The sequence below is a fragment of the Danio aesculapii genome, chromosome 5 (genome assembly GCF_903798145.1).
Source record: "Danio aesculapii chromosome 5, fDanAes4.1, whole genome shotgun sequence".
NCBI classification, from domain to species: Eukaryota; Metazoa; Chordata; class Actinopteri; order Cypriniformes; family Danionidae; genus Danio; species Danio aesculapii.
Window position 1 is genome coordinate 35,386,442 of NC_079439.1, and position 24,486 is coordinate 35,410,927.

Sequence of the window (24,486 nt, forward strand, 5' to 3'; positions counted from 1 at the left end):
TCTCAAAACCCAGAGTAATCTGAATAAACCCATCCCTCATAATCATCATCCTCACAATCATATCACTGTCATCATCGTCAATCTCACTAAGTGGTTCACAATACGTTTCATCATTTTAAGCAGTCAAAATATGACACCAGCTTTGAGCCTGCTAAGCACCTCAGTACAGAGCAGTATATCTACTACATGATATTACTAAAGCAGATGGAGGATTAGTGCTACGGTACACGGTGTGTTTGGAGGGATTAGATACATACGACTTGATATGATATCAAAAGTACATTTGACTTCTGTATTTTGTAAGCTTTAAAACCTACATGAATCTAGGTTTTAAAATTATATTTAGGAGAGAAATAACAGCAGACAGATTAATATGTGATTTATTAAATAAACAATTTTTTTTTGACTCTAGAATCTGTGAATGCATTGTTAAGGCACTAGTTTCACTGCAGAGGCATTGAACAACATGAAATGAAAAGGTAACACTGTAAAGTTTCTGGAATAAGAAATTAATTTATATACTAAAGTGAATTCACAAAGTGATACTAAAGTATCATTCAATATGCGCAGAACATGACTGTACATATATATGGCAGCATTCTATCATATTGGTATCTGCCATTTTTGACCAAAATAATAATACAGCGACAAAAGGTTATCATTCATTTCATTTTTCTTTTCAGCCTGGTCCTATTATTAATCTGGGGTTGCCGCAGCGGAATGAACCGCCACAACTTATCCAGCACGTTTTACCACAGCGGATGCCATTCCAGCTGCAACCCATCACTGGGAAACATCCATATACACTCATTCACACACGCACTGCACGCACGCACGCAGCACGCACGCACGCACGCACACAGGACAATTTAGCTTTATCCAATTCATCTATACCACATGTTTTTGGACTTTTGGGGGAAACCGGAGCACCTGGAGGTAACCGCAGAAAACAAGGGGAGAACAGGCAAACTCCACATAGAAATGCCAACTGACCCACTGGGGGCTCGAACCAGCAACCTTCTTGCTGTGGGGAGATTGTGTTACCCACTGCGCCACCATGCTGCCTCGACAAAAGTTTATACAAATGTTTTTTTTTTTTTTTGGGAGGCAGCAAAAGGGACTGCACAAATGAAATCTTGTATGTCCACTTTTATAAGAAGTGTTTAAGCATCTGTACTTCGAGGGATCGAGTTTAAGAATGCAATACAGTAGGCAGGTGTAGGCTATATATTTGGCACATACCTTATTAATTTCTAAGGTAAAGCATTGTATTTAAATTTTAAGGGGTAGTATCAGCCTCAGACCTGGGCTAAGCATGCCCAAGAACCCACCGCTAAACCTGAAGTCGTCCTCTTAATTGGTTGCAATATACAAGATTTCTGGGAGTCTATGCAAGACTCGCATCATAAAAAATGTCCAAGAGTTTGCTTGATGCATTTAAATGTAATCTAAAAAAAAATCACTTGCTTGCCAAGTGGTTTGGCAAAAGACTAAGCTGAATGTTTGTCATAATTTTTAAGGATTCATTAAATATTGAATTTGGACTGTTTGCCCCCTGCCATCAGCACACAAGTGGGCAAAAATGAAAAAACAGAAGTGGACACAGTGAATAGACATTTACTTTCAAGTTAAGTTCTCCAGAAATGCTTGCTGAAATTAAAGAGAGGCAATATATTCTCAAAAAAGATGTGTCATATTGGCATGGCTGTCAGTGAAGTGCTCTGTTGTACAAGGCTGAGCGAATAGCATTCTTGGTTAAATTTCTGGGTGTTGTAATAAAAAGTGTTTTGAGATATTCATGAATCAATGATTTACTGACTGCACACTCGTCTGATTTGTGCAAATCCTTTCGGTAATGATGAGCTTTTATGAATTTGGACTAAATCCTTGGTTATTAAAAGTATGCAAGGTTCTCTTTATAAATGCCTCTACCAGCGTGATGCTGCAAACACAGGTTCCGCTTATGCTCACATTTTTTTCTTATAGCAGTGAAAAAACCTGTCTCGTAGTCTGTAGGGTTGTGATTCTTTCTGTAACAGTTGACTCGTGGATTAATAACTTTTAAAATTTTATTTCAATTGCATGAAAGCATTTTGTCTTACCTGCAAAATATAATGACGGTGGAAGAAAATTCAAAGTGGCCAAAGTTCCAGACATTCAGCTGTCAGTTTGACACTTTCATTGCGAGACTATTTAAGCACTTGTTTTTATTTTGAATATTTTCTAGAAATATACTTTCTTTTCTAGAAAGATAACACTGGTCAATATATACCTCATTCCATGTGATTTCTTTCACCACACAAACAGATGAGAGAGCAATACTAAAATTCATTTAAATATGTTAGTTTCTTGATTTAGTTGCACATGCTGTTGTCACTACCTGTGCGTTTCTGTGATTAATTTAGTTTTGTCTCTGTGTGGGTGCACAGAACGGGATATAAGCACTAAAAGGTGAATTGACAATCTTTATGTTGTTGTAGGTACATGGTTTATAGCCCTATCCACACAAATATGGGTATTTGTATTTCCTATGTGATTCATGAATCAGGTTACTGAAACCAAGTAATGCTGTTTCTTAATATGCGTTCTTAAGTGTTCTTGTGTCCTTGTGTTCTTGTGTAACGTCATCATCAACCGCTAAAGTTTCCGTTAGGAATCTAAATGTGTTCCTACTATCGAGGAAGCATCTATGCAGAGGTGGGAAGTGCAGCATTTTATATAGATTTATTATTAAAGTTCAGCGATATAACTTACAGTATTTTAGGAGTTTCCCTATATGAGATGGTGAAATTAAACATTAACATGAGAATCTTAATAAAGGAATAAACACATTAAGGGTGTTTATTTGCTAAAAATCATATTACAATCTGTTTTGTATTGTGAAAAGTATCTTTGTGAAGTTTTTGTGCATGTTATATATAATGAAAAGGAAGAAAAAAAACTATAAATTGTTATATGAAGGCTGTAATGCTGTAAATAATTTTCCATTAAAAATGCATGAAGGTCATGTAACCATCAGGAAGAATGCTGCATCTCATTTCTCAAAGGAAGCGTTCTCTGTTCTCTGGGTCTCCTGAGTTCATTCTTCCGAAGTAACTTGGCAAGACCGCTCTCCATGAGAACAGAAGTCCGTTCTCTGCGCAATTGAGAAACAGCCAATGTCTCTTTGTTTGATGTCAGACTGCGTGCCCTTCTGACTGTGCGCTTCTGATTGATTAACATGTTTTTGCTGTTTGTGCTGCTGCTATAAACACTTCTGAAATGCTAGCTGGAAGAAGGTTTTTATGTTCGTCTGTGTTTCTTCATGGGTGTTTTTTTTTCTTTTTCTAAATGCTACCTTAAAGTTCAAGTAGCTAAAACCTGCTCATTCGGAGACAGGAACATAAGTTTCCATCTGAAGCACCCTCACAGGACTCGACACTTGTAAACACTCCACTCCATCGGGCTCGCGATTGTCACACACCCGCCCACACTCATCACCACTACCAAGCCAACCAATGACAAAGCTTGCGCTACGCGTTGTTGCAACCTGTAGTTACATTTTTGAGAGGTGGCCATCAGCATCAGCCACGGCGAGGGCTATGCGAACCGCGCGAAGGCTACGTCGGACCATACACGTGAGCTTGACGCAGAAGTATAAATCAGCTTTTGGGGTTATATCACCACGTGTTGGTTTAGCATGCTCTTGACAGTGCCTCATAGAATGTTTTTGTATTTTGTGTACAGATATCATGGAGATCGAGGACAGATATAATCTCAAAATTGAGGAAAATCTTGTGTCTAGTCCTGCTCTTGAAGGGCTATACTGTCCTGCATATCTAGCTCCTATCCTAATTAATGCATCTGAACCAGTTAATCATGATTTTGCTATGCATATAGAAGCATCTAGCAGGTGTGCTGAGGAAAGTTGGAGCTAAATCTGCAGGACAGTGGCCCTTGGGAGCGGGTTTGGACACCCTTGACCTGAAATGATTAGAATATTTCATTCTCTTTAACCTCTTTAAATTTGTTCTTGGACAAGACTCCAAGTATATATGAGGTTTTGTGTTTGTGCTTTCACGGAGGATGTTTGTCACCCTTCAATCAATTAACTGCCTATCCAAGAAAATGAGGATGTTTACATGGACCATCTTAATGCGATTAGAATGGGATTTTGTCAATACTGCGATTAAACTTTACCTTCGTGTAAATGCACTAATTTGATCTAAATAATGTGATTTATTGTGAAGATGTATTGTGAATGTGAAGATAATAATCGCAGTAAGCATAATCGTATTAACAAAGGTAAGTAATCAGGCATGTAAACACCCTAATCACCTTATTTCTGTTCTGCACAGTGTATGTGCCATGAGGGCGGAGGTATTTGTGCCATCTATGTAAAGTGATTTCAAAGTAGCTTCACTGCTCCAGTCCTCAGGTGCATGAAATGAAAACTCTTCTGGACTCATTTGGTGACCCAAAAGTCACACATACACTACCGGTCAAAAGTTTGGGGTCAGTTTTTTTTCATGTTTTTTTTAAAGAAAATTATTCTGTTTATCAAGGCTGCATTTATTAAATGTAAAAAAAAAAAATGTTAAATTGTTAAATATTTTATTCAAAATTGTAAATAACTGCTTTCTTATTGTATGTAGTTCAAATAAAGTTATTACTATTAATATATATTATTACTTTTATTACTATTCTCAATAACAAGAATACTAATATTAATGATAATGATATTAATAAACTAATTAATATAAGAGCGTTTCTGAAGGATCATGTGACTCTGAAGACTGGAGATAATGAAGCAGAAAATTCATCTTTCAAAAATTAATGGGAATAAATGATTATTATTTATAAAATACTTTTGAACAGTTATTTTATAGTGCAATAACATTTCACAATTTTACAATTTGTACTGTATTTTTTGAGTTAAATGAATGCAGCTTTGGTAAGCAGGAAAAGTTTTTTTAAACATGTAAAAAATCCTACTGACCAGTAATGTAACTCTAAGAATTATATCCATGACTTTCTGAAACTTTCCCTCACTCCAGCATTGCGGAACTCGTTAAACTACACTAGCTGCCACCATTCTCTGCTCACCCATTCACCCAGCTTATGTGGCATTTCTATGGTGCTGAAAAAACAGAAGAATACACCATACAAAATGATCTACACTACATGAAAATAAATTAAAATAGTGGTCAGTAAGGCCTACTCCAAGTCCACATTTGTGCTGTGAAGTGAGGCACATGATAAAATTGCCGTAAGAAAAAAATAACACAATCCTTATAACAGTGCTCAGCATAATTGAGTACACCCCATTTGAAAATGAATATTTTTTATAACATTCTCAGTGAATATAAGCAATGTATTTTGGTGCATTTAAACAAACACACATTCATTAAACAGATATATTTATTAAAAGAATATTTTAGACATAAATATATTCTAACATATTTACAAATTGAAGATAATCCAATTAAAATTACAATCTACAAAATTTCAAAAGGTTTTTCAATGTTTTTGTTTCTCTTGATTGTTCCTCTTTTTTTTAAAATTTGTATGTAATATTTTCTATAGCATATCAATTTGGGTGTACTAGATGTGGACCGTTATCGAAAGTTATTTTTGTTAGATAAGCTCCAGATTTGATTTAAGTGCTGACAAATGTAATGTATATGCACAAATATAATATTGTATAGCTTCCTATTAAAATTATGAATTTTAAAAGATTTGAATTGTGAGGGGTGTAATCATATATGCTGAGGCACTGTATAGTGTATTTTGGATAATGTAAAACTGTACAAAAATAGGAAATAATGCAAATGCATGTAAAACGGCATTACAAGCTTTGCTCCTGACATGTAAACTATTGTATTGCAATTAAGCCCTTACTCTGATCTTTGGAAATGATCACAATTATTTGTGCACATTTAAAGGTAGGACAACCAGTCATAAATGTACTGTCAGTATTCAGATACTCTCAATATTCCCCAGATTTAATATATGTATGAAATATATGTAGATGTACTATAATGTATAATATATGATACAATATGATGTATATATAGATTCCACTTGATGGTGGCTACCTACAATAAAACATGAATAAATGCATCAGATAGCTACAGGTTACAACCAAACTTACACTAGCAACAATATGCAAGTGTTAATTGGGAATTCACACCGTCCCAAGCAACCCTCCATCTGTGCTCATATTCACCAGTAGACCTGAAAAGCCGGCAGGGTAATGAGTGGGAAAAACAGAGTAGATGCCATCTTCCCTCTGACCCACTAGCATATATATCACTGCAGTCCCGCGGACGAGAGCCTGGAAAAAAGACAGAGAAAGAGAAAGAGTTTAAACACCAAAACCACAAAGACTAGATCACTGGATGGATACAGGAGTGCAAATAACTAAACTAGGTCAAGACTGATTTAATGACCAAAGGAATATAGCTCTAGGTTAGCTAACATGAATTTGTGCCAGTTTTTCCAAGGCAGCTGGTGCTTCTCAGTTTACTGGTCTCTGTTCCCAAAAGAGCGATCCTTTTTCCTGATTATAGAAACACTTTTCCGTTCACTGGCACCACGCTTGCATACAAGTGTCTGCTTCATTCAGGGGTTCATTACGAGCCACAACCTGTGGATCCTGCAGACACATCAGGGCTATAAAAGTAAAGTGGTAAAATGCTTTCAGACACATTAGGGCCTCCTGAGAACAACAATTTAAGCACAGACACTTTCCTTCAGCTTCCAGCGACTTGTCTAATGAGAATTCAGATCAGCGGGGGCACAAAAAGGAAGACAACAGTTATGTGCGCTTTTTAAACACAGTTTTTCCGTGAAATTGTCTGATGTTCTTTGGATTGAGAATCAATGAGTCAACAGTGGGAGGAGGATCAGAGCGCCTTCTCCTCTGAAACCAAAGTGCTTGTGATTCTGAGCAGGTGATGTCAGGCTACCTGATTTGAATTATGAATCTTTCCTCATGGGACAACAGAGCTGATAAAGACAAGCACCTGAGCGAAATATGTCCTGCGCCTAATCATTATAAAGCTGCAGGAATAGTTATAGCAGTATGCTGTGACGCTGCTTCTGAACTCAAACCCTTCCACTAGCAGCTGTCCTGAGCTGTCGGGTCAAATGAAAAAAAAGAAAAAAAAAATTAGGTTCCTGACATTAAAGTCCCAAAGTCTCAAAGAAATCAAAATTAACCCATGTGATTTTGTTAGCTCACATTGAGTTTTGTGGTCAACAATTTCATCTTTTCATCTGTTCATTCATTCATTTCATTAATCATTATTAATTCATTCATTTCGTTCATTCATTTCTTTTCGGCTTAGTCCCTTTATTAATCAGGGTTGCCCAGCGGAACGAAACCGCCAACTTATCCAGCACGTTTTTATGTGGCGGATGGCCTACAACCAACACTGGGAAACACACATACACTACGACATTTAGCTTATTCAATTCAATTATATTATATCTAAATTATGAGATTATGCATTTGTGAGGTAATGGGCATGGCTAACATATTAACCACGCTACTCCAACTGTCAGCTATGACAACAAACCAGAAATGGTGAGCAGGAAGAGTCTGCTAGTTTGCAATACAACTAGAGTCTTCTAAAACCCCTTCCTGATCTTTCTGATTGAAATGCCTACTTTACTAACATCCATTCAGCCTTGGTGAAAAAACAAAACAAAAAAACAAAAGCCCACCCCCACTGTTTGTCCATTTAAATTCTGTTTCTCTAGGAAACTGTGTCACAATAAAAAAAATAATGATTGCAGCTTCCAGTTCTTGGGGACTTTAAGAGTCTCAGAAAAGTCACCCATCACTAATAAACCATCCAATATGTAAGAAAGAATTTGCAAAACAGGTTACATCAAAACAAATATTTTAAAAATAATTCTAAGAAGAGAAATATGTCAGTTAGCCAAATCTTGACCCAATGAGGTGAAAAGAGGGATGAGGAATGAGAGACATGAAAATTCATTCACTGGCCACTTTAATAGTTCCAGGAAATGTCTCTGTTCATAAAATAATAAAAAAAAAACAGAATGGTTTACACAAATATGGTTTAAATATACAGTGCTCAGCATATATTAGTACACCCCTCACAAATCTATCCTTTAAATTCATATTTTAATAGGAAGCTATACAATATCATATTTGTGCATATACATTAAATTAGTCAGTACTAAAGACAAATCTGGAGCTTATCTAACAAAATAACTTACGATAACGGTCCAAAAACTAGAACACCCAAATTTATATATTATAGAAAAATATTAAATACAAATTTTAAAAAGAGGAAAATCCAAGAGAAGCAAACAAATAGAAAAATGTAGGTTAAATTTTGTAGGTTGTAATTTTTCTTTTATATTTGCTTTTACAATTTCTAAATATGTTTGGTGACTGAATTTATTTTTTAATAAAATATATATTTTTAATAAATATGTTTTGTTTAAATGCACCAAAATACATTGCCTATATATTTACTGAGAAATGGATAAAAATATTCATTTTCAAAATGCGGTGTACTCAATTATGATGAGCAGTGTATGTAAATTTACTATATTCATACATACATACTGTACTTACATACATGCACGAATATATATTAATAAAAGCTATTTATAATATAATAATAGTTAACAATTTGACACTTTTCACTGTATTTTTAATCACATAAATGTATTTTTGGCAATGTAGGAATATAAAAAAACTTCTTAACAACCTCAAAACATTCTATTGGTAGTATAGTGTAGAAAAAGTGGCCAGTTGACAGAGATAAAAGTCTCAAAAAATCCTAAATATAAGTCAGGTGCATAGGCAGGATGATTCCCTACCATTAGCACAGCCTTTAAGGCGCACTCCTCTGGACTGGCGCCCTCTGCAGGTCAGCCTTCACCCTGGCCTTCAAGCCTCCTGTTTCCTTCTGCATGGCGTTCAGCGCATCACTCCAGAGTTGTACAACCTTCACCATGTAATCTGGCTCTCGGATAGCAGCTGAAATACACAAAAAAAGCTCTTACATGAAACAGAACAAACTGAATAGAACAGACATTAGAAATAAAATCAGATTGACACAACTGATCATCAGCGTTTTATATAACTGATTTTGTCCTTCTGTAGAAGACAAAATGTACAGGAAAAAAATCTAACAAACTTTTCATTAAACTCTACCATAAAATACTGAGAACATACTTTATGGTCAAGAGAAAAAAAATAAGTCATAAGCCACTGATCACATTACAAGAACTGTTCAGTATTTCAGAATAAGTCTATGTAAGGCTCCATTGCCTAAAAATATATCAGTCACTGTGGACAACACAGAGTTTCCTCTATATACTGAGATTCAGTTTAGTGCCTTGGACAGCAGAATGTTCAATTATAGCTCTGCAGCACAACAGAAACAATTCCGGTGCCAAGTGCAGATCTGTGTTTGATGGCTTTAACTTATGGGAACACTATAGGTTTATATCCTGGACATATAGAGGCTCTGAACCATTGAAGCGAACTGCTCATTGTCCAGTGTAATGAAAAACTGTTGTAGCCCATGAGAAGGCAAAATCAGTCTGGGAGACAGCTTCCATAAGGCCAGCTGTCATTGCAACTCAAATGCTTGACATGCAATAGAGCTGTAAAGGTCTTTGTGCCAGATTTACGGCGTGATTTCTGTGAGGCAGTGAGCTGAACCTACTATTGCTTGTCTACCAAGAAATAAGTAACACACACCGACTTACCTATGGCTGTCTTTCCCCATAAACTACAGAGATGTGACCTATTTTAGATGGGAAACACTGTGTGTTCCTGTGCCTGTGTCAGTGAATGTGAGGCACATTCAACATAATGAATGAGTGTTCTGTACTCGCCTCGCCTGCAGCTCAACAACGTGCCCTATACAGTGATCTTTAAAGGACACCTGCATTTGAGCAGGACACACTGTCTATATGTGCTGTAACTGATGAGCTCTGAACATAAATTACGAAACTCACACAAGCTATGCCCTCTCTGTCCATGGAAGGTTTTTGCTAAATTTAAACTAAATGAGACTAGTTTCAGTCAGAAGGTTTATTTATGCTTTGAAATCTTACTTTTTCAGACAGCCCATGTTGAAGGTCAATACTGGTATATTATATTATATTATATTATATTATATTATATTATATTATATTATATTTATTATATATTATTATTATATTATATTATATTATATTAATCTGGCAGATTTTTTTTGTTTTTTTAAAGAAACCAAAACTATTAATACAGTAAAACAATGTTACTCTTTAATAACAGATGACTTTTACAGTCATTTAAAATCTAATATATTCCTGCAATAGTAAAGCTGATTTTTGAGTAGGGCCTGTCTTTGGACTGCAAGACAGGGGCGTAACATGATGGGGCATAACTTGTAGTACGTTAGAGGCACAACTTGAAGTTATGGAGACCCATGTGTCAAAACTATGTTATGGGCAAGATGGCACCTACTGTACTCCACACCTAAACCCAACCATCACAGTTGCTAACCTCTATACCTACGACAGACCTAAACCCAACCATCACCATTATTAACGTTACACCTTTCCCAAACCTATACCAAACCATCATAGTTATTAATGTCTACACCAACCCTAACCCTAAACCCAACCACACCCTTTATTAATGACTACACATTCCTCAAACCTAAACCCAACCGTCAGTTATTAATGTCCACACCTACCCCAACCCTTAACCCAACCATCATTGTTATTAAGATCTACACCTTACCCAACTCTAAACCCAACCACCATTGTTATTAATGTCTACACCTTCCCCAACCCTTTACCCAACCATTGTCGTTATTAACGTCTACACTTCCTCAAACCTAAACCCAATCATAGAAGTTATTAATGTCTACACCTTCCCCAACTCTTAATCCAACCATCACAGTTATTAATGTCTACACCTTCCCCAACCCTTAACATAACCATCACAGTTAATAATGTCTACACCTTCCCCAACCCTTAATCCAACCATCACAGTTATTAATGTCTACACCTTCCCCAACCCTTAACCTAACCATCAGTTATTAACATCTACACCTTCCTCAACTCTAAACCCAACCATCATCATTATTAACATCTACATCTTCCCCAACCCTAACCCAACCATCACAGTTATTAATGTCTACACCTTCCCCAATCCTAAACCCAATCATAATAGTTATTAATGTCTACACCTTCCCCAATCCTAAACCCAACCATAGTTATTAATGTCTACACCTACCCCAACCCTTAACCCAACCATCATTGTTATTAACATCTAAACCTTCCCCAACCCTAAGCCCAATCATAGTTATTGGTCTACACCTTCCCCAACCCTAAACCCAACCATAGTTATTAATGTCTACACCTACCCCAACCCTTAACCCAACCATCATTATTAACATCTACACCTTCCCCAACCCTAAGCCCAATCATAAGTTATTAATGTCTACACCTTCCCCAAACCTAAACCCAACCATCACAATTATTAACGTCTACACCTTCCCCAACCCTAAACCCAACCATCATAGTTAATAATGTCTACACCTTCCCCAACCCTAAACCCAACCATCACAGTTAATAATGTCTACACCTTCCCCAACCCTAAACCCAACCATCACAGTTAATAATGTCTACACCTTCCCAACCCTAAACCCAACCATCATAGTTAATAATGTCTACACCTTCCCCAACCCTAAACCCAACCATCACAGTTAATAATGTCTACACCTTCCTCAACCCTAAAACCATCCTTCACAGTTATTAATGTCTACACCTTCCCAAATCCTAAACCCAACCATCATAGTTAATAATGTCTACCCCCCAACCCTAAACCTAACTATCACAGTTATTAACATCTACACCTTCCCCAACCCTTAACCCAACCATCACAGTTATTAACGTCTACACCTTCCCCAACCCTAAATCCAACCACCACAGTTTTTAACGTACAGCCATGAGTTGTCGAGGCTTTCATGCTTGACACGCTTGCCATTGTAGTGTTTTTTGAAACCACAGGGGGGGGACGCCGAATAGGCTAACCGTAACTAAGCATATAAAAAAGTCAGCAAGTTGCATTGTGGTGTTGCTAAATGAATATACTATTATATCAAATGAATTGGTTGTGGATAAAGCTGGAGAAAACTCATGAAAACATTTGGTGAAAATGTTCTCTGTTAAGTATTTCCGCCATCTTTCCACCAACATCTCACATTGTTCAATGGGATCTAGATACCTGCAAGTTACGCCACTAACTTACAAGTTACACCCCTTCATGTTATGCCCATCTTGCAGTACGCAGACAGATACACCTTGATTTTTTCAGCATATTACTCGGCTTTTAGTGTCAAATCTTTCAGAAAGAATTATAATATATTGATTTGAAACATTTTATTTACCAATGTTGTTTTCATCAAATGTTTAATCATTTTTATAAAATCTGTTCTGTTGTTTTATAACATTACTCATTTTATTTGATTAATTTAATGCATCCTTGCTGAATAAAAAAGGTAGTAAATAAATAAATAAAAAAATCTTTTGAATATTTTCAATGGTATAATTGCTCACACAAAGAAATGCAGAAAATGTCAAAGTTATTTAAAATTCCCTATTTAATTGAAATAATACTCCAAAAGGTCAATGTGGCCCCTTAATGAATTCAAGCATTATCCAAAAATGTACTTCAGTCTTGTGTCCTTTGAATTCACAGGTTTTGATTCCTCTCAAGAGACTGGGAAACGGACAGGACCATTACTAATACACTACACCACACTGAAAGTCATTCTCCGGGACCCTTGACTATTAACGCACTGAACCCCACAGATCATGGTTGATTTGACACCTAAAGCACTAACACATGACACAAACAGACACACATGCTAGCGCACTGTCAGTGTAATGCCTGTAGGAGGTAACCTTTAGCTTGAGGGATTTTCAGGGTTATATCAGTGAGATGGTTGTAAGACTGAGATGATTGACAGCGCAGAATTACTTTCTTTAATGGCAGGGTGTAAACGGAACAGGCGCTGAAGCTAAAATGCCACTCGAACTAAAAACAGATTCACACAGAGCTCAACGCTTTCATTGCTCGCCACTATTTCTCACTTTTATAGGTGATGGCATTTACTCTTGAAGGTTTGAGGGGGAGGAAGAGTATATACGGTTTGTGTGTACACTTCTTGCCGCTTCATGGAGCAAATGTGCTAAAATGCCATCGTGTGTGACCTGTAATCTTACCTCAGAGCTTGATTCACCACAAATTAGACGTTAAACTGGCATTACCGTTTTAACACAGAATGAAGTTTAATCTGTGACAAGGGAACTGTCTGTGTTTCATTTTGCTGGCAAAGGGAGATAATTACAGGTATAAGTGCTCTTAATTAATAAGGTTTGATGAATTCGGGGGTGACATTTTTAGATGGTTTCTACAGTAACTGCACAGCCCTGCCTCTTCTTCTTCACTCTTCGGTTGCGGTTCAAGCCTTTGTTGAGTGTCGCTCTCTGTGCTCCTTTCCACATTTCACAAATTCAACTATTCATTCAAACTGTATCAAAGCTAAACCAAAAAAGGAACAAAAAAAGAGTATAAAACAGAAAGACACCTCACACACACACTTGCGAACACACAAACACAGGTCACCATTGCGCTCTAAAAGTCATCAGAAAACGGAGGATTATTTTCTATTCAGGGGGGATTTGCTAACACTTTTTTCTGTCGCACAGGTGTTTGGTAGTGATAAACAACTCTCTTTCACTCCTGCCTGCTGTGTGTGTTTGTCCACGTGTGTGCATCCTTGTGTATGTGTGTGTGTGTTTCTTTGACAGATTTGGTGTGTAGGAGCTTGTCAGTAGCTGGTGGTTAGAGAGAGATGGTGTTAATCCTAAACCTTAAGTCTTCGTAATTCAGATTAAAGTCAGGCTTTAACTCGGTGGTAATTCACTTAACACAGGAAAACAGACGGCATCTGCTGTTCCCCAACCCTGAAACTGAAGTCTATAGAGGATACAGCAGTTGCCATCTAGTGTATCAATGTCCTTTTATCAGCATTTTCTGTCCTCAGCTGGCAAGAACACAATGTATGCAACTATAACACTAGAAACATGCATAATGCAGTCGGAGCACAATATGGGATCGACGAAGCCAGTGTGGAAGCCAGCACACTTATAAAATGCCCTGGAGCAGCAGAAAATCCTACCTATAAAGAGGCATGCGGGACATGGAAATTACAATATATTGAAATAAACAATCGCTGGGACCATGGAAGCAAATAAAGGTGTCTTACACAAAGTAAATTCTACTCTCAGAACAGCAAGCGTCAAGAAGACACAATGCTGCAAAAGACTTAAACACAATATGAAGCTTAACCTTTATAACTTCTATGCTAATGAAATGGTGCATCTTTAAACTTTGTCATCATAAACATAAAATAATAAACATTTAATAATTCAAGTGAACATTTTAAATTATGATCTCATGTGATTATGTTCATGCATGAGATTGTCTCTGATTTATATCACATAATAGAAGCAATATAATGCAGACAGTGAATGCAATATATCAAGTGTTGTTTTTGTCCCGAATACCTGAAGTGTAAGTTTGATATATTATTTTTATATTTTTATATTTTTATATATATTTCATTTATATATACTCTATACACATGATTTTCTGATTTTCTAGCATTGCAAAAAAAAAAAAAAATAAATATAAATAAAATTATATATATATATATATATAATATATATATAATTATATATATATATATATATATATATATATATATATATATATATATATTGTTAGTTACTGTTTTGTTTCTGAATGACTTCTTGTTTTGAAACAATCTGGTGAACAAGTTATTCAATCTCCCATTTACTCACCCTAAAGAGCCCCTATTATGGGTTTTTGAGAATGACCTTCCATGTAGTCTGTGACTCAGCTCTAAGTGAAGTGAAATATCCAGCTAAGGCTTAAATCTAAGAAGTGGACAGTGTTTAAAACTATTCGTCGACTCCTAGTACTTCAAGTGAATCGTCTTGATAACGAGTCTTTAGCCGTTTCGGCATGACATGGATACGAAACTCAAGCCCCGCCCAGTTGTTGCACGTGCAAAACCGGGAAAATTAAAAATGCAGCCCCGCCCACTAAAACAGTAGCAAAGAAAAAGAGGCTAGACACACACTGTAGCAGACGCCGGTTGAATGAAGTCACGCTGTGCTCTGCTGGATATTATTGGAAGTGTGAGGGAAATTTAGTGCTATTTTCCCTACCCAAAGATGAAGCTGTGAAGAGTCAGTGGGTGAGGTTTATTTTTGCAAAAATACCTCAGCATTATAGCCCAGCCTTGTGCTGTTCAAGTGCTTTTAGAATCTACACGCGTACAACGGAGGATTCATCGGCGGTTTGTTAAAGAAAGGATCAGAAAAGACTATTGAGACTGTCAGTACATGGATCAGCGGATCATGAATCAGTTTCTTCTTCCATTTCACAAGTGTAAGTAAGTGCGATTGAAATGGTTGCTCCTTGTTTTCTCACGCTAGCAAATTATGTATTTAATTAACTCTTTATGTTCTCATATTGCATCTAATGCCATGTTGAAAAGTGACGTTTATGGTTAGGTTCGGGGTGAGGTATCTAAATAACACTCAGGGCCGGAGCAAGCTGATCTGGCGATCTAGGCAAACGGCGATCAACCCTCAACCCTAAAGTGAAAAAGAAAGTGACCGGTTGCAGATGAAAGTGAGGACCGGGAGGGAGGGGGTGGGTGCGGATGAAAGTGAGAACCGGGGATTCATGGAGGCCAACTAGGTTGCCTCTATGAACGCGCCGGCCCTGATAACACTGGTGAGAATCGGGTACTGTGCACTATGGTGTTAGTACTATGAAGTGTGTTTCGGCCAGCCGCTGCAATCGGATCCTACAGCAAAGTTGGTGACCACAGTTGGGTTCCATTGGCAGGTATGCTCACACTATGCATACACTATGCAGTGTGACTACTTCTATATTGTTGATAAGCTGTGCTGGGCATTTCACTCTGTCTCGCGCTGAACGCGGTCAGTGTCGACCAATGGCAACAGGCTGTCATCAGTCCAATCAGCGCAGATTAGCTTCATGCTAAGGAGGGGTTTGGGAACAAATGAATCGCAGAACAATTCATATGGGAGTCGCTGGGATAATTAATTTGTATTTTAAAAAAAGTAACTCTGGAAAGTATAAGCAACTTATTTATTCATTCATTCATTTTCTTTTCTGCTTAGTCCCTTTATTAATCCGGGGGCCGCCACAGCGGAATGAACTGCCAATTTATCCAGCATATGTTTTACGCAGCAGATGCTCTTCCAGCAATAACCCAACACTGGGAAATACCTATACACATTCTTTTACACACATACACTACAGCCAATTTAGCTTATTCAATTCACCTGTAGCGCATGTCTTTGGACTGTGGGGGAAACCGAAGCACCCGAAGGAAACCCATGCAAACATAGTGAGAACATGCAAATTCCACACAGAAATGCCAACTGACCCAGCTGGGGCTTAAACCAGCGACCTTCTTGCTGTAAGTGATCAAGCTACCCACTGTGCCACTGTGACGCCCATAAACAACTTATATGAAATATAAATTTTAGAAATAAACAGTTCAAATACCAACTAATAAGCAAAAATCTAAGTAATAACCAAACAAATTAAATAGATAATTATCACACAAAAAATTATTTCTACAGTTTTTTTCAAATGAGCTCTGATGGTTTTTCGCTCATGGGTTTAAATGTATGTCATATTTAAAAAACTTTTTCAAATTTTAGCATGCCACCTCTATAGAGCATGCAAATGTGGCATCTTAGGATTTAAATATAATGGTATATATGGTATATATTATCTGTCGTTTGCAGCTTTTGTGCATTCTGTGCACTGTAAATCCAGCATGCAGTATAAATTGATGGATAGCTTGATTGAAACAACGCATCTGATGCAGGGACAATTTCACTGAGCATTTATCTCCATTACTTACGTTCAGATTTCAAACTGGCAGGCTATGGTGATAAACAGCTTCCAGTGGGTCTCAATTGATGACAAAAGCATTTTGCAAATGAGCCACGGTTTGAAACAGAATAAAGTGTGAGAACAGAGAGCAGGGGGTAGCAATTGAAATGAGGTTCAGTCTCAGGGAAACATAGCAAGTGTTAACGCAGCATTATTCTCTTTGAAACGTCATTTATTATTGGATCCTGTCCATTTCCCAGAATTTCACTCCTTTGACAAAAGCTACTGCGGAGCTGAATGTGGAAGCTGTATTGAAACCAGCATGTCAGATGTCTTATCTTAGCTATCTTAACATCAACTTTTATGACATACCTTTAAAATAATTATCGCTGTGTCAAAAGTTTGTTGCAGACAAAGTAGAGGGTAATTAAGTTCAGTTTTGACAGGCAATACACCACTGTGAGTAGCATGTAGCTTTTTTCCTTTTAATTATAACACATGTAGCTTTTACGACCACATATGAACTGATTTGATTACTTAATTACTCTTTTAAAAGCTAATTTATCAAACCGCAGGGCCATTTACAATGACCCAGTGAAGGGTAATTAAAAATGGACCTGTAACAAGACAAGTTTTTTATTATTATTATTATTAGAAAATTGTATTTTAAATCTTCAAAAAAAAAAAAATAAAGTTTAAAGAATAATTTTTGCTTTTGTGAAAAGCAGTTATTTCTGGTTTTAAGTGAATTTTCTGCCCTGAAACTCTATGCGCGCGCAGGCTGATAGGTCACCTAATCTGCTCCTGCGTCATTAACTACATGGCGAAGGAGATTGGTTACTGCCACCTCGGCAGCCAATGAGCTTGTCTCGGTACTTGCTCTGCCATAATAATCAAAGCAGCAGCAGCAGCAGCAGATCTATACCGCCAATAGCAAATACATCAACATTGCCATATAAATATTCATTACCATACGAAATCCCGAGAGTGTTGATGACAGAAGGATATTCATACAACATGTGCATTATCTTGGTATTTAAGAAACCATATTAGTTTAAACGAGAAATTAGTTTTGTTACTTTAGCACAATGTTAATTTAGCACTGGCATCCACATAGCTGACATAATGACCTGACAACAAAGACATTGGCACAATCAAAATCTGCCACTGCTTTTCTTTCAGTGTTGCCAGCCCTTTTAACTATTTTGGTTGCCATAATTATGCAAAAAAGTAGCGCATTACTATTATAAAAAAATTCTTGTGCAGTTCTTGTGCAGTTGCATGGTCAATTTGTTTATATCCATACATACATGCACATATGCATGTGTGTGTGCATATATATGCATGTAATTCTGCACACCATTACCTGTATAAGTCTGCTTTGTTCGGTCTGCAGTGTATTCAGGTCCTGTCCCAGGTTGCTTTGTCCTCTTCTGAGAGATTCATAGTCCATCTTCAGCTGACCCGCATGAGCAGACAGCTTAGCAACTTCCTCTGCCAAGTTGACCAATAGCGCTCGATCCTGACCTTTGACAGACTTGAGATCCGTATCGTGGTCAAGTGAGGAGTGCAGCAAAGATGTCTGCACGCCTTCCAGCCGCAGGAAGTTACTGTTATAATCAGGACAGTTGGGGTCGATGAAGATATTGATGCGTGATCCATCACCCCTCTCGACTGTCACCAGTGCATTGGCTTCGTCCTGATTGGTGCTAATATGGGGCGGGCCGTCCGACATGGGGGGAGCCTGGTAGTGGTTCATAAGAAGAATGGTTCCTGTCACTGTGACTGCGAGCAGAACGGCCACGAAGAGCAGGATGGTACACAGCAGATAACTACAACTCATCCTCTGCAGACAGAGAAAAACACAGAGAGACCCAAAGAGTTAAAGCCATCATAACATCATAATCGTCATTACCATTTCTGCAGAACAGAAGTGCTTTTTAAAGCCCGTCGGGGATAATACTGCAGTCAGACGCATCCGCAGAAAAGACAAGAAGAGAAGAAGGTGTTCCCATCCTCCATTCATTTCACAACTAAACCAAGAGAATCATTTCAATCATCAAACAATATTCATGCTTATTGACACAGTTGCTCTTTTTCTTGGAAACAAACAACACTGGATTTCAGCTCTCTCTATATATTGATCAGCTTATGGAGCTGCATGATTAATCATTAAAAGTTCACAAACTCAATCCAAAACCCACACAATCTGATTCCTGAATGACAACAGTTTGGCTATGTCTGTTTAACCTTTGACCAGTATGATTACTGCAGAGATTCAGATCTGCATTTCTGCTGCTGCTGACACGCAGAAAGCAGTTTACGTATAGTTAAAATAACTTCAGTCTTTTCAAGCATACACTTTTTATTAATTTTAAACATTTAAATGATCCTAGAAGTACTGAGAAAAAGGTTGATTTTTTTCAACCACACTGTATTTATATTATTTTTTTTATTGCTATTTTGTTAAAAAATAGAGGTGTGAACCTACTCTGGTCTCACGATATGGTTCGGTTATGATTTTCCCTGCAGGCACAGGACGTTGTACCATAATGTTCCCCAATGCCATGAGGACGTTGGATTTTGTTTGGTAATGAAAATCGTGTTGACATAAGAACCTAAAATAAGGTCGACGTCAATATCCAACCTAAAATCAACCTAAAATCTACCAAATATCAACCAAAATATCAACCAAATATCATGTTACACCTCGACGTTGTGTGGACGTTACAAACAGTAAGATATAGAACTGTACCTTTAATTTTACCTGCTCAAAGAAAACACTCTTTTGACTTTTCAAACAAAACTCAAGTACATGCACAGATCAACATGAGCATTTAAAGCAATAAACAAATGTAAATATTATCCCGCTTGCTTTTTGAGTGTTGTGAGTGAGTAAATGCCTATGATTGGTCACATGCTCAACAAAAAAGGGCTGCACGGAATCTGCGCACGCAAAAATCCACAGATTCCCGCAGATTTTTAGCCCATCATTGAGTCTATTTATTTACTTGTGTAAATGTGCGTAAATATATATTATTTGGTTTTTAAATTAATTTCTGTAATATTGTCTAATATAAAAGTGTTTGTTTGATTATTTACAATACAGTTTGTAAAGTAAAATATTCTGTCTTTTAGTAGATATAATATATGATAGCATTGCTTTGTTTACCAACTAAGTGGATTTAGATGGATTTGCATTGTAAACATTAAATAAAAGTTAAAAGCTATTATTTTTTATTTCATATATTAGTTTTTAGTTTTGATACTCGCAAAATAATTCTGCATAAATCCACAGATTTTTTTACAAAATTCTCTGCAAAAATAGCAAAAAATGTCTGCAGATTCTGTCTGGCTCTACCAATAAGTGACACTGATAAAGTAGCAATCACAGCTGATCCATATGATAGACCCAGTGGAGAATACTCGCTCTGCAGACACGCTTGTGTCTGGATCCATAAGTATCCCTATAACATCCGAGAAGAAAGAAAACATCATGCCAGCAGGTCAAAGGGGCCTGTAACATGTGGTTGACAGAGACATCGTTAGGATCCAAGTGCAGGTTTATTCGGTAGTCAGGCAAGCAAGGGTCAACACAGGTGTAAACAGATGAATAAAGGCAAATCCAGAATCGTAGTCACTATAACAGGCGAGAGGTCGGAAGGCAGGCAGTGAACATGGACAAACAGACAAACTTGGCAAGGGTCAAAACACGGCGAAACAAGACTAAGGAAAACGCGTTGAATTGTCACTTTACTGGTAAACAAGACTCGGCCAGGAAGTGAGTGTGCTGCTAAAGTAGTGTGTGTGATTAGTCCAGAAGCAGCATCAGCTGTGGGAGTCCAATCAGTGGAGACTTGGAGCAGGTGTGTGTGTGTGGTTCACATGCACCAAAGAGGCGTAGCCAGAGGCGCTGTAATGTTATAGCAGAGAAAGCTAAAATGTTGTCCAAATGCTGCTATTTCCACAGAGCTTGTTCTGTTTCTTTATTTGGCTTTACTAAGGATGTAAACAAGGATGTAAACAATGGGAAATGTGTTTGGCATCGCTAACAATTTAGCTACAAATTCAAATTCATATGTGAAAGACACTTGTCAGATTTGATCTCTAGAGAGCAGGCATGAGGTTCAGCTGTGTCAGAGGTCATTTTCTCTCTGATTCAGTCACAAAACTGATACGGCTAACAGCTACTCTGACTGACAGTATTTACACAGCGCAAAAGTGCATACTTGTAGCGGCGTGATGCTTTTCCTGGTGACATGGAGCCGATCCGCAAATCAGAGCACATTATGTTAGCTGACCAATCAGAGCCTCTTTAAGGTGGGCCTTTTAGAGGAACTAAGAAAATATGACTTATTATATGTCGTTTTCATGTTAGCTGAGTAGCAGTATATAATTAAAGGAAGATACATGAAAAAATAACGTGATTTTCTAGTGAATTATGAGCACACATTGCTTTGCATCTTATACTGTAACACAACCGAATCATTAAAAATACGTCTGGACTACCCCTTTAAACAACCAGATGCCTTTACACATGTCCTTTTGCATTTGAAATTACTAATTGTCAACCAAGTAACCAAGTATTCAGTGGTGTGATACACACAGAAAAAGATGCAATTGTTTGGGTGTCTGTAGTTAAGAGTGTGTACAGGTGTTGGCAGCTTTTTACACTAATAATTAAAAAAAAAATCACAGTTTATCCTCACAGGCTTCATCTGTCACATAAACAAACACTCAACTCACCAAGCCAGTATTCTCCAGTGATTTTGCCAAATCCTTCCCTATACGAGTCCCACTCCCTGAAGAAGTTCACAGACCCATCTTCCCTCCGCTGAATCACCTGTTACACACACACAAAACACATACAGAATTATTCATAACCAAATTTAAAAAAAGGACACAATTGTCTGATTAAAATAGCAGTTGTTTGGATTGTTAGTGGATTGCATGACAGCAGATATGATGTTTTGTTTAAATGGCTTCTGCAAAGGGGAACCGGTTGTGCTCTATTATAGATGTTGTGCTTTGAATAAGATAAGCCTACTGTACGATGTTAGCACTCTTCCTCAGTGTAAATCCACGATATGAGAGAATGATTAAATCAAACTCTCTCGGCAGAGACTGATATGAGACTTGAACAAACATGATGATGGAAAAGCTCAGCATCCAGATCTCAGGAATAATCATTTAATGAGGTATGATATCTTGATCTAGTCTAGAATGACTCAAAAAAGCAGGACTTAGTGCTTGTAATCCTTTTGCGTATAGACAAATCCACATTCTGTACAGTGCCATGGAAAAGTTTGAGTTCATTTGTGAAAATGCTATGATTTTGCATAGTTCCTATCAGAGTGAAAATCTGATTTGAAAAAAATGATCAAATATAAGAATGCCTTAATTTAAAATTAAATGGCAGGCATTTGAACTGGACTTAAAAGTTTGAACTAAACTAAAATGAACAACTTTAGATAATATGGCACATTCCTGGTCTACATCTTTTACTGGAATAATAGCTCTACCAAAGTTGGTCAAATTGAAATTGTTGATAAAAATGTCAATTAGCATGTAAGGGTCGAGATCAGGTAGTAATCAAGAGCTCACCCTGGGAAAGGAGGAAAAGGGGGAGATGGGGTGGGGGATTCTTCAAGTGTATCTGTCTGTGGACTGCAAGACAGGAGCGTAAAATGAAGGGGTGTAACTTGTAGTTAGTCAGAGTGGTGTAACCATGCAAGATGTTGTTGGGAAGATGGTGGAAATACTTAACAGAGAACATTTTCACCGTTTTCTACAAATTTATCCACAATTTATTTGATATATGATTATATCATTCATTTAGCAACTCCACCATAAACTCGCTGACTTCTTCATTCTTTTGTCATGACAGTTTGCCCCTGTGGTTGCATATAACAGTACAATGGTGAGCGCATCCATTATAAAAGCCTCTGCAACCTGCGATGAATGTTAAACTGTGATGGTTGGGTTTAGGTGTGACGATCACCAAGGACCTAGGCTTTGCAGATCACTGGAAAACCTGCATTATCATGCATTACAATTCTGCCACTTATGAATACAAATCCCAGAAGTCATTGTTTACCACCTGCACAGATCTCTTATCATATCACATGCTCCTCTTCAAATTAGTTTATAATGAAACTTCACTTAAATAATTGAAAGCCAGTGTTAATACTCCGAAAGGTAAAGTGCTTGTTTAAAATGTTGCTCAAAGACAAAAAGTTGGAAAACATTCTGGTGTTAGCTTTTATCTGTAATGCAACAATAAGATTCCACCATATTTTCCAATGTCCTGGGGCTATTGTGTTTTCCAGTCAGGCTAGCAAAATCTATCTCCAACCCATCCCGTCAGGCTATTTTATTGGATGGAAAAATATATTTCAATTAGAAATGCACTGATTGACTGACCAAGGACCGGAATAGATTTTTTAAATGACCGGTCTGAACGGTAAACGGACTATCTGGTCCAGTCTGTTAGTAGCGGCGTACACATCGTTGCCATAGAGATGCCCGTACTTACACTCACAGCCGCATACTGTATAACGTCATCAGCGCTGAACTTGTCCACAGTGTGTGAAAGTGGCTCTATGTTGGCGATTTGTAGCCATGACCACTACGTTTGACTCAAAAAACTTAATCATAACTGTGAAATGACCTCTCGACAGTTCAGACTCAAAGTAACAATAGGTGAAACTTTTCTGACGATGTGGGAACAGAGTTTTTTTAATCCCAGTCTCAAGACAGAGAACGTCTGGACTGGCGCTCCTCACCTGAACAGGTACTAAACAGAGCTGCATCTCCTCTCACATCTACTGATCATCACAGCTCCTTTGACAGCACTCGAGACATCTCTGCTTATTAATGATTAACTGAATAATGCGGTCAGTTAAACGGCTAAAATGTATTTTAGATTCAACTTTAGATTAGATTCAACTTTATTGTCATTACACATGTACAAGTACAAGGAAACGAAATGCAGTAAGTTTTGTTAAACATTTTTCTTTCATAATTGTGTTTAGAGAGAGAAAACATCAGTGATGTTGAAGTTGTCAGGAAATGCTTTATTAGAACAAGATCATATAAAACCTGAAAATAAGTATATACAGTATAAAACAACAATACAAAGCTATACATATAAAATTGTTATATTTTATTTCATAATTGCAAGTATATGCTTATCATTGGATATTGTAAATAAAAATATAATATACAGTGGACAATTAGGTTTTGTTTGTGTTTTAAAGCAGTTTGTGGAAACTGATGTTGATTTTTTAATGATGATTTATTATTATTATTGTTATTATTCATTATTATGTTGTGGTTCTTAACCATCGGATTCAGAAAAAATCCGAATTGGCAGGTGAACACACGTACAAATCATCAAGAAAATTGCAATTGGAGAATCTCTAATTTCAATATTTTCAGTATTAATATTATCAGCAATGACATGACGTTCCAGCTGTGCT

At 37.2% G+C, this 24,486-nt stretch overlaps 2 protein-coding genes across 2 annotated transcripts in view; both read right to left on the reverse strand.

Moving 5' to 3' along the window:
• fibcd1b (fibrinogen C domain containing 1b) overlaps nucleotides 1-19,574 on the reverse strand; it is a 74,104-nt gene extending 54,530 nt beyond the window's left edge. Inside the window, 8 exon segments of the mRNA XM_056456801.1 lie at nucleotides 1,546-1,555; nucleotides 6,186-6,286; nucleotides 6,288-6,316; nucleotides 8,845-8,878; nucleotides 8,880-8,986; nucleotides 8,989-9,004; nucleotides 18,372-18,851; nucleotides 19,497-19,574. Coding sequence (XP_056312776.1) covers nucleotides 1,546-1,555; nucleotides 6,186-6,286; nucleotides 6,288-6,316; nucleotides 8,845-8,878; nucleotides 8,880-8,986; nucleotides 8,989-9,004; nucleotides 18,372-18,851; nucleotides 19,497-19,574 — 855 coding nt within the window.
• Nucleotides 19,575-20,499: 925 nt separating this feature from the next.
• LOC130228366 (fibrinogen C domain-containing protein 1-like) overlaps nucleotides 20,500-24,486 on the reverse strand; it is an 85,207-nt gene continuing 81,220 nt past the window's right edge. Inside the window, exons 6-7 of the mRNA XM_056456802.1 lie at nucleotides 21,752-21,848; nucleotides 20,500-20,522 (exon numbers count right to left, since the gene is read on the reverse strand). Of these exons, the coding sequence (XP_056312777.1) occupies nucleotides 20,500-20,522; nucleotides 21,752-21,848 (120 nt within the window). The remainder of the gene's footprint in view (nucleotides 20,523-21,751; nucleotides 21,849-24,486) is intronic.